At 49.8% G+C, this 11439-nt stretch overlaps 1 protein-coding gene across 6 annotated transcripts in view; it reads right to left on the bottom strand.

Moving 5' to 3' along the window:
* Nucleotides 1–329: 329 nt before the first annotated feature.
* The window catches only part of PTPN3 (protein tyrosine phosphatase non-receptor type 3), a 109289-nt gene continuing 98179 nt past the window's right edge, over nucleotides 330–11439 (bottom strand). For all 6 annotated transcript variants that reach the window (XM_082657154.1, XM_082657155.1, XM_082657156.1 and 3 more), the window contains 4 exons: nucleotides 7190–7318; nucleotides 6148–6293; nucleotides 5537–5672; nucleotides 330–3890 (listed from right to left, as the gene is read on the bottom strand). In XM_082657154.1, coding sequence (XP_082513280.1) covers nucleotides 3813–3890; nucleotides 5537–5672; nucleotides 6148–6293; nucleotides 7190–7318 — 489 coding nt within the window. In that variant the 3' untranslated portion in view covers nucleotides 330–3812. The remainder of the gene's footprint in view (nucleotides 3891–5536; nucleotides 5673–6147; nucleotides 6294–7189; nucleotides 7319–11439) is intronic.

The raw sequence follows: 11439 nt of genomic DNA, 5'->3' as shown, positions 1-11439 counted from the left end.
CAAGTAACAAGTCAGAAGGAACCTGAGACCCTAGGGATCATGCAGCCACCTGGCAGCCCTGCATGGGAGAGGGTAAAGAAACTTCTACTTTGTGTAAGCTACTGTTGTCATGACAGCTGAATCTATTTCTGATCTAGAACTTGCCACACAAGGTCAAGGCTGTCCGTGGTCATCCTTCAACAAGGGAAGGTGGAGATGGCAGAGAGGACTCTCCTCCAAGAGAGTTAACACTTACTTAAAAAAAAAAAAAAAGCAAACAAAATGAGAAAACATTTCCAGAAATCAAGACATCAGAACAAAAATGTCAACACACAATAACAGTGTTGCATAGCTTGAATGTTTTTATATTGATCAAATTGTTTTTCAGTAGAGTCACTGAAAGAACAGGTCAGAATGAAAAACACTCCAACTTTACAGACAAAATATTGCTAATCAATTAAGATACTTTTCAAAACTACATGACAACACAAATCCCTTGGCTGCTCTAGAGGGAACGTGAGTTATAGAGATGCCGGACAGCCCGGCCATTGGACTCCCTCCCTGCTTGGCTTCCCAGGCTGAGGTCAGAGTCTTTGCCAAGGTCTGAGGGACCAGCTCTTGGAGACAAGTTCCAGAAATGTGATACATCTCTCTCCAGTAGCTTACTGGAGGTTTTGGTTTAGGATTAACCTTGACTCTCTGGAATAGACTCCCCGAACGGCAGATGTTGAAAAAGACCAGAGCTCATCCCCTCGAGCCCAAATTCCCCCTTTTACTTAGAAGGAAAGTGAGGGCTGAGGGCGACACACCTTGTCTAAGTCTAATCTAGACCCACGTCCTGCCTCTGCCCACCCTTTCCCATTGATGCTGCCTCTTCATTGCCTCCGGTTCTACGATAACTTCTACGAGGAACAAGAAACATCAACCAGCAACTTGGCAGCAACAGCATCTATGCTAATCTCAAAGCAAACTGAAGTATAAGTTACTGTGGTAGGAACTAAAGACCAGCCCAAGTTTGTGATCCAACCCTCCCCGCTTCTCCCCCAACCAAACTGAGTTGGACCTCTCGTTCTGGAAAATCAAAACACCTAGTGCAGGTTCTATGGAGTGACACCAGGAGGGATTTCCCATTTTATGTCTGCACATCGACGAGTCTAATTAGATCTTCCGAGAGTGCCAGAACACAGGATGTAAATGTCTTCTCCATTCATACCCCAATTTCCCAGGCAAAATGTTTATCCTGATTTTGATGACATTCTTCACTTTGGGCTAAAACGGGCTTCTCAGGTATAATTGCTTAAGTGTGTAAGGTGATGAAGCAGGAATCTTGAACTCCATAAATTAATTGGTAGCATCCGTAGTATCAACTTGCATATTTTACTCCTTTCAATAACTCTCTTGTCTTGTTCTTCCCCAGGATTTCATGGATTTTGTTCCTGGTAACATCTGCTGAGTCTGAACTACTGGCCCGCACAGTGGCAGAAAAAGGCTGGTTGCAACCTTCAGTAAACTTTTTGGAAATTGATGTAAAAGAACGGCAGCACTTCCTCAACCATATGAAAAAATCTGTTTCTTAAAAAAAGAATAAAACATAAATCTCCAAACTCATTTAGGCTTCACAAGGTTTTTACACACAGGGTGAGGATGCCTTTTTATCAAATGGCCATGATTTGCTCAGTATCCTGACGGCATTTAAATTCACTTCAGCTTTCCCTCTTTTTTGGTGCCTGGCTGATCAAATTTTCTGAGTCCAGAAGTACTTGTATGATACTCCTTTGTGCCCTTGGTGCTCTTGAGAAGAAAAGCGATTTTCTCTTACAAAAACCCAGCTGCTTCTACTTCTGTTTCATGGATTTGGGGGCTAGTCACTGATAAGTTAACTTTTCAAAGTAATTCATCCAGAGCAGTGTCAGATTCCAGCTGATGAAAATTTTTATAGCATCATCTTATTCAATCCTCATATCCGACCCAAAGTCCTCAGTATTATTTATTTCTCCTATTTTACAGATGAGAAGATGGAGGTAAAGCGCATAAGTGACTAGGCCTAGGGCTAGCTGTTGAGTGGAATCAGAAACCAAATCCCGTACCCCTTAGCTCCAGACTCTGCTGCTACACTCTGCTAGCCTGGCATTACGCTGACAAGGATGGGGCTTCGGTGTCTCCTGTCGCACAGTATGGCTCATGACACGGCACAACACCTTCCTCCACCCTGGCCATTTAACAGTAGAACATCGGTGGGGAAAAGGTGTAAAGAATGCGGTAAATATGCTCGGTCTGGAGACAACCTTTAGAAACCTGGCCCCTACAGTAAAGGTCTTTTACCCAGTTTGTGACCAGGAAACTACTCAACTAGCCCAGTTTGCTAGACATCAAAACGGCCTCATTTCAGTGCACTATAACACGAAACCATCCTTTTTCTATAAATCCCGTTCAGAAATTGGATACTTAGCTGTTTCTTCTGGATACATAAAACCACTATTTCAAAATACCACTTTAGAATGTTTACGTAATTTATTTTCCTTAAATAATAATTTGCTACAATCCTGTCACAAATTTTAAAAAAAATTAACATAGTATTAACAAAGGCAGAATTCTTTAGGACAATCAAAATCCTGGTGTACTTAGAATAAATTAACATCAAATTGTGTTTATATTCAGATAGTCTGATCCTCTCCTTTGAAATGAAACGAAGACCATTGTAACTAAGAGTGAATGCACACATTTGTTCTTCTATACAGAGACTCATTCTTTATATAAACTCAACTGTAATTTGAATCAAGTTAGGAATCCCAAGGAACACTCACCCGTGGGAGCACACACAACACACAGACACACACACACCTCCACAGGCGACCCTCTAGAAGCTGGGCTTCCCATGGCTCAACGACTAGATCTTTTCTCAGAAGGGCCAAAGATTCTGAATATTTAGGTGACATCCCATCTCCCCTCAGGAAAATTGTAACGTTTCAAGTGTAATAGCTCGAAGTAGCAGCAATCCATGTCTTAGATTCAGTAGTGGATGGTTCCAGTCCTGGGTGCTGAGGGTACAGCAAGAGGAAAGTAGAGGCAACAGGCACCTGCTCCAAATCGAACACGTGGGACAACACTGGGAGTCCTTGTTCTCAGAGTCTCAACTGAAAACTCACCCGAAACCTGCACTGCCCGGTTCAGGCGCTGGTGTGAACCTGAGGAGGGTCGCTAATGCAGGGAGAAGGCAGGGCATTTGGACACGAGTCTCAGAAACGTGAATATTGGAAGTGGCAGGGAGATGGGACCAAGGAAGGGAGGGCAGAAAAGGCACCGCTTGCCCCTAGGCCTGACACCCCACCCCCTGCCGTTCAGTACATTCATGGGGTTTCTCGTTAGCATCAGGGCAGGTGAATGCTGACTGTTCCAGCTCCGCCCAGACACACGGAAAGCTCAGCCCTTAGTCCTATACACATATACACACAACTCATCCAAGCAACTCTGAACAGCCACACCATCTCGTTTCTGGGAGGTCAACAGGGTTGCTGGCGTCCCCTCTCAATTGCCCAAGGATGGTTTACAGGAATATGGAGACGGAGAAGGAGGGAAGCATTAGGACAGGCCCCAAACTGAGATCCCCTTCTGCTTATCTCTCCGGAGGAGGTGCGGGCCTAAATGATGCTATAACCGCATGCGTTATCTACACAGTTCCTATGTACACGATACCTTTTTTTTTTAATAGAAATTTAAAGTGCTTGGGTTCAAATATGCTCATTCCTTTCCCACAGCCTACAGATTCCTCCTGCTGTTTCCAGAGAGAAGGAGGACGCCCTTGGGAAAGAGGAATGAACGTCTTCACAGTCATCTTAACTGGGATCCAGCATTTGGACTAAGCCTTCTTCATAAACACGAAGGATCGCTTCACACACAAACTTGTACTGGCTCTGGAAAGGAACAGAAAGCCGTCAAGCTGGCCAGCAGTTCCACAAATGCTGCATCAGACCACAGACACAGGTATTCTTTCACCTCACTCATAAACACCCTGAGCTCCAGCTCCGGCCGAGCCAGGCCCTGGGCTGCATCAGGGACCCGGTGTGGAGAAGACACACCTACCTGTGAGCTCACCATGTGATGAGGGCTGGGCAACCGTGGCATGGAAACACGGCAGAGGGAGGCACCGGCAGTCTCAGGGAGTCAGGGAGGGACACAGGTTGCTGCAGGGTGGCCATTCCAATGTACACACCAGTGTACGTGGAAATGAAAGGGCGGCCCGTTCAGAGGAACACAGCCAAGGCTCACGGTCCTGGCCCAGGACAGCTGTCGGTAGCGGGGCTGGTAGGAGGGTGGCACGGGTGGGCTGGTACCTGGCTGCAGAAGGCCTTGCACTGAGATAAAGAGTCTGGATTTTGTCTTCCAAAGGAAAGCCACCGAAAGCCGCTCTACAGGGTAAGGTTCTTTATATTAACAAACACCTAAGAGACTCGTTTGACTGATGTGTCCTGGGTGACAAGAAAGCATTCAGACTGAGCTGCACCAGCTAGGAAAATGTGCCCAGAAGATGCACTTTAAACATTCTTTAACTAGCAATGAGGTCTTCCATACCACAAAACAGGGCAGAGAACCTGATTTTTTTTTTTTTCTTAACCAGGTTTCCTGGGTGCACGTGAATTTAAAACATGAGCTCACCATCGTTAGAGAAATCTTATGAGCTTGGTCCATGAGTCCGTGAGGACACAGAGCTCAGGGCAAGTCCCAGTCCCTTCTTTGCTAACTTCTCCTCATCCATTGGGGGGTATGGCCTCGGAGGCCGTTCCTCCAGAAAGCCCTGACTTTCCAAAGTCAGCTTTCGATACTCTCCCCGAGCTCTCAGACTCCCTTTGGACTTCTCCCACTGCTGCCGAGATCTATAGTCAACTGATCCAGTTCTACTAGATATAAGCTCAGGTCTCTCCTGCTCGTGCAATTATCTGTTGAACGGATGAATGGATGAATACGGGGTAGTCCTTATTTTGCAGATGGGGAAACTGAGGCTTTGAGAGAGGTTAAGGCACTCTTCAGAGGTTGCCCAGTATGTGGGGGAGGGTGAATCGTGAACTTTCCGTGCCACCCCACTGCCCCTGCTGTAGCTCTGGGGGGGAAGCCACAATATTTCCTCTTGTGGACACTTGCAGTGCCAGGTACCCAGGCGTGACGTACGTGGGAGAAAGCCCAGAAGAGGAGAGAGTAGGGCCGTGTGAGACATCTGCTGAGTCAAAAGGCTCACCCAGGAGCAGGCGGGTGGGGTGAAACCCTCAGGTGACCTTGCTTACTTCCGATGGACAGAAACATGATGGGTCAGTGGCTTGACAATGCAGAGGGCAACCGGGGCTGCTCCCTGGCCAAGCGGCTGGCAGGAAACAAACTGTGAGGCAGCAGAAGTGGTGGGTAGCGAGAGGCAGAACTTGGATGGGGTGGGTGTTGGATCTGCTCAGCCCCTGACAAGCTCTGTGACCGTGGGCAAGTGACTCAGTCCCTTGGTCTCTCGACCTGCAAAAGCCCTTCGTGCAGGCCTGGCCATCGTTAGTATTTTTATTACTGGATTTCTACTCACTGATGTCTGCACCATCATGGCGCGCTGGTCTCGCATTTTCCGAACAATATCCAGTGGGTAAACGGGCAGGTTCCTCTCGATCAGGCACATGGATGTTTCCATGGTGACCAACACACCGGTTCGACCTATCCCAGCACTGGGGGGAAAGGAGCAGAGACGGGATTTGCTCAGACAGCGTTTCTGCACAGCCCAGCTCAGCTCCTCGCCAGTTCCCACGCTTACTCAGAGGGAGCTTTCCTCCTCTGACCTTCAAAGAACACAAAACACGCGCTCAAGGTGTGCTCTTGAACAGACCGGGGGCTTAAAAATCAACGGGAAGAAACCCACCCTTCCGTGCAAACTCCACCCCCCATCTTATGCGCATCTGCTGTGAGGTCAGTCAGCTGGGAACAGAGGGAAAGATGAGGGAGGGAGTTTGTTCTCCAGTTCTGCGCTGCAATCACAAGTCTGTCCGGATCTTTTGACATTGTGAAGGAAGAAAGCAAAGAGAGCTTTGTAAAAAGCATATCTAGTCTTGTGGGATTTAGGTGGGCTTGATGCCTGCCAACTTTCTCCAGGCCTTTCCCAAGGAGTATGAGTATTAAAAAAATAGAGCCAACAAGCCACAGTACCTGCAGTGAACTAGGACGGGTTCACCTTCCACTCTCAGGGACCTCACATAGTTTACAAATTCCAGAAAGTCTGAGGAGTCATCGGGAACGCCGTGGTCTGGCCATGCCACGTACTGGAGATGCGTCACGGTGTGCTCCTCTCCGGTCTGCGAAGAGACAGAGTGGCCTCGCTGAGTTAACTGGACGGTGGGCAGGTGGACAGGAGGACCCTGGCCCCGCTCCGGCCTCCAGCCAGGGAGCTCCTGTCTCCGGACACTCTTCTGCCACTGGGTACCACCCTGCCACGGCCGCTGCCAACTCCTGCCCACCCGCCTTCCATACGCTCCCAAACACCCACTCTCGAGGGTTCCGATGGGACCACCTCCTGCCTGATGTCTCCTCCACCACTTCTGCCCACAGTGGTCTCTTCCCGTTTGCTCCTATGGTACTTACGATTAGGGCCACCCACGTTGGCTCTTTTTTTTTTATGGTCAAAAGACACATAACAAGAAGTTTACCATGTTAAACATTATGTACAATTCCTTCCAGAGCCTTTTCATCTTCCCAAACTGAAACACTGTGCCCATTAAACACTAACTTCACTCCCCAGCCACGCAGCCCTGGCGACCACCGTCCTCCTTTCCGTCTCTGTGAACCGACTACTCCAGGTACCTCACAGTATTTGACCTTTGGGGTCTGGCTCCTTCCACTCAGCATAATGTCTTCAAGGTTCAACCATGCAGTAGCATGTGTCAGAACTTCCTTCTCTGTAAAGGGGGCCTAGGATTCCATTATATGAATACACCACATTCTGTTTATCCATTTCTCTGTCAGTGGACACTGGGGCTGTTTCCACCTGTCGGCTATTGTGAAATATGCTGCTGTGGACACGGGTGCTGGCTCTTTTCCAGGCCGTCTGTACATCTACTGAAATGCCCACCAGGTGAAAACACAGACTGACCTAGAAGTAGAGCGCTACCCGGGCCCACGGTGGATGCTGATTCAGCGCCTGCCTCTAACCCGTGCCCTCCCCTGGACCACTCGCCGCCCGTGCAGTGCTCACCTCGGTGTTCGTGACCAGCATTTCACGGAACACGTAAGCGATGGTGCAGTCCTCCGACTGACAGCGGATGTGAAAGCTGCCGTGTTCCATGACCTCAGGAGGATAGGGCCAGTACTGGTGGCATTTGGTCTGCAAGGGAACCAGCAGGTAGGGGTTAGGCTCGGCTGTGCGGCGGTCCTCGTGGCAGTTACTGGGCAGACGGGTTGGATGTTTGGCCAGAGCCCTCTCACTCGCACCAGGTACTCAGAGCTGCTGGGAGAAGAGAGACGCAGGCGAGGCCACTTTTGGGCCTCTGCGTCTGTTTTCTGAGGGTGGGCGGGGAATCTCCCTTCCTCCCCTGGGCAGCTGGGGAGTGGGGGGAGGTCAACCCGCCAGGGGCCAGGCCACAGCTCTCACTCCAGCTGGAGCTGGAATTTGAGCACACAGACTTTCCTCCTTCATCACCAGGGTCCAACGGCTGGAGAAACAGGAGAGCCTCCGACATGGGGCCTCGACTTAGGAGCGACCTCTACCCGACACCCCCGTCCCTCGGCCCCTCCTCTGCTCTCAACACCCCTTTCTACCTCATCCCTCCTTCGGCGTCCACTCCTCACGGCACAGCCGCTAAGAGCACGCCTCTGGGAGCCAGACCGACGTCTGCTACGATCATTTTCTCCTCCACGGTGAGCCCTGTGACCTTGAACCTGCTACTACTTAAGCTCTCTGACTTTCACATTCTTCACCTGAAAGACAGGCCAGCACCTGCTTCCCAGATGGTGACAGAGGCTGGAGAGAATGGTGTGCAGCGCCAGGCTCACTGCGGGGTGGGGGCAGGTCAGCGGTGACGGTGGCCATTATCATCACTGCTGCCGCAGGCCCCACCAGTGCTTTCGTATACGACTCCTACGGAGCTGACACGTGCCAGACAGCAGGGGGGAAACCTGGGCTCAGCAGGATTAAGTGGGCTGCCCCAGGTCCAGGGCTGCTGTGGCTCCCCACGGCCTCTCCCGTTTTCTCTTCCCCCTTCCAAATCCTGAAACGTGTTCCCTAGCAGTCTCACTCCTGCCTCTGGCCTCGAAGCAAAGCTCAGGGCCAAGCTGCCTATCCCATCATAGACCAAGTCAAATTCTGACGCATTCAAAACAAATGTTCTCTCCAAGCCTACAGCTGCATCAACTTGGGTAAAAATTACATGTACTTACAGCTGAGAGGGGGTATAAACCAACAGATGCACGTAATTTAAAAGAGCTTTTCTATTCTTATTTTCAAACGTCACAGTGAATATGTGAAATTAAAGCATGCTGCTGAAAAGGTGGTGTTAAGAGTTTACTTGTAAACCTTACACCTGGGTATTTTGGTTAGTGGTCACTTCCCAGCTTCTCCAAGACACGAAGGACTGCTGTCCATAGAACCTGAGGCAGAGCCAACACCCAGCAGGCCTGCATCTGCTTCCTTATCTGTGGGGGTGTAGCTGTCTGCTGCAGGCTCCCAAGGGTCCTGCCCACAGGACAGCTGATGGCAAGCTTCGCTCTGAAGCGACGAGCCCGTGCAGGGCTGAGCCACAAATACCTCTATTTCCAGAGACTCCCAGTGAATCTGACCAGAACTGGACTCTCTTTACTCCTTGATCAAATTTAGATTTTAGGTCTATTTGGATCCCTAAGCACTGGGGGTGTAGCGGAAAGAACAAGAAGTTTGTGCACATCCTGAGTTTCCCTCCTGGTTGATAAGTTCCACTAACTTGCAATCCTGGGCAAGGTACTTCACTTCTCTGAACCTCAGTTTTGGCCGTACTGTGCGGCTGGCAGGATCTTAGTTCCCTGACCAGGGATCGAACCCAGGCCCCCTGCAGTGGAAGCTCGGAGTCCTAACCACTGGACTGCCAGGGGATTCCCTAATGCCTACTATCTTGATCAGTATATGCTAAGCACTAAATGGTGCTTTTTATGGACATTATCTTATCTGGGTTTCCAAACAATCTTATGAGGTAGATACCGTCATTGTCTCTGTTTTGCATAAGAGTAAACTGAGGCTCAGAGAGTGAATCCACTTGTGTCAGACCCTACATATAGGAAATGGAGCATATATAGATGTAAAAAATAATTTTCCCCCCAGAAGAAACATCCTTGATGGGAGGGGAAGGAGAAGACCCTTTCAATGGAAAGACTATATACCTCTATACCTCTGTTTCCTCTTGGAGGAAACCCATGGACCTGAAGGGAGAACACAATGGAAAACGTTTTAGGTCGGAATGAAAAGAGGGAGAAATGAAAGCTATTCTGTGGCAGGAGCGCCTCACTGACCACTGGCCCCTGGGCAAGGCTTCCAGCACCTACAGACGTGAGCGCAGCACAGAGCGGCGACGGGGACCCCGCCAGCTATTCGCCTGTGGGGAGGTTCACCCCGCAAAATGCAGAATATGGGAAAAAGCAACCGGGACATGCCAAGAGCTTCATCTCTCGGAAGAAGTAGGGGACAGAGCTGCTGGCCTGGAGTGACTGACTCCTAATCAGGAGGAACTCAGGGGGGTGGTGAGGACCAGATAAGGGACCTCAGGATAAAGGGCTCAGGTCACCTGAGCGTTTGTAACAGGAGAGGGAGGAAACGCGTCGCCTGGATTTGAGAACAGGTTTCCAACCATTGATAAACAACAGAGGTAAGTTCCCAGGGCCAGAGCTTACGAAGGGAATGCTCTGACTCGTGGGAGATGGGAATCTCTAACCCGATGGAACCAGCCGGAAGGGGTTCCATTAGGAAGAAAGGGCTGGGAAACCAACCAACCCACCAGGTTACATGGAGACCTTGGAGGAGCTCAGGTTCAGAGCGGACTCCAATCAGGACAAAACAGGAGGGGCAGGACCTACAAGGGCAGCCGGTGGAAGTGAGGCCTCCTGGATGGAAGAAAGGGCCTTTTCTCCTGAGCTGGAACAGGCAGAATGAGGGGAAGAAGGGACTGCCATCGGGGCAGGTGTCTGTCACTAACCACGCCCGCTGGCGCTCTCTTTTCTCCAAGGAGAACAATGATCTTGCAGCTGGGAAGGGCCGAGCCAACTTTGAAGGGGAAGGAGCAGCCCAACACAGGTGAGGAGAGCTCCTGGCTGCCCCATGGGTTCAGGTGTTGGCTCGCAGGAGTTGCAGCACCACTGAAAGACCTCATGAGCTCTGAGAGTAGCACCTCCATGGGCAGTTTCTGAGAAAACCTGGAGTATCCACGTTCCCCAGAGTCACAGAACAGGCAGGCAAATGTGGCACAGTTTCATATGGGGAGATTCTGGAGACAACAAGGCCGATGTCTTGTCATCTATAACATACCACAATGGCCCAGATCAAGGCCTGCAAAGTGTGGGATTTGGTAGGAGGCTAGGAGGAGATGGGGCTCTGTACTAAACGGCATAGAACCACACGGTGGGAAAGTGGGTTTTTCCACGTATGCCATAGAGAGTTTCTCAGTTGGGGTCCAGGATAGCTTTAACATTATCTTCCTAGTACTTTAACTCTCTTTTTAGGAGACAGCACATGAGTGTGTGGGCAAGCACGCCTTGGGTTCACAGCCTGGAAGGCAAGAATATTTATTTAGACTTTAAAAACATTGTCTTGTGGTTTTTGCATTTTTACACATACCTTCTTTTTATGGCAAGTGATACTGGGCTTCCATTTCAGATATATATTTCAAAGGAAATTTTTTTTTTTTTGTGATACGTGGGCCTCTCACTGTTGTGGCCTCTCCCGTTGCGGAGCACAGGCTCCGGACGCGCAGGCCCAGCGGCCATGGCTCACAGGGCCAGCCGCTCCGCGGCACGTGGGATCTTCCCAGACCAGGGCACAAACCCATGTCCCCTGCATCGGCAGGCGGACTCTCAACCACTGCGCCACCAGGGAAGCCCCAAAGGAAACTTTTTAAAGCAAAAAAAGGTGAGCCAATTTGAAGAATCATAATAAATAATACTACAGTAATAGTACAGCCCCGGCAACAACTAAGGTGTACTCAAACTATTACTGCTAGCTAGCATCTGTATAATATTTACTGTGTGCCAAGCACTGTTCCAAGAAAGCTGCCTGTATTAACTCATTCAGTTACTCCACAAATCGACGATCGGTGTCATTATTATTCCATTTTACGTAGAGGTTCTGCAGGTTTCCTAAGCCACACAGGTAGGAAGGGACCGAGCAGGGATTCGAATTCAGGAAGCATGGCCCTAGCATCTGCCCTCTTACCCAGGACACCACGGAACAAGATGGGTGCAGGCGCTCCAGAAAAAGAGAGAGGACAG

Source organism: Grampus griseus (assembly GCF_964374135.1).
Source record: "Grampus griseus genome assembly, chromosome: 6".
NCBI lineage: Eukaryota > Metazoa > Chordata > Mammalia > Artiodactyla > Delphinidae > Grampus > Grampus griseus.
The sequence above is the reverse complement of the archived record's forward strand: the minus strand, read 5'-3'. Positions and strand labels throughout refer to the sequence as shown.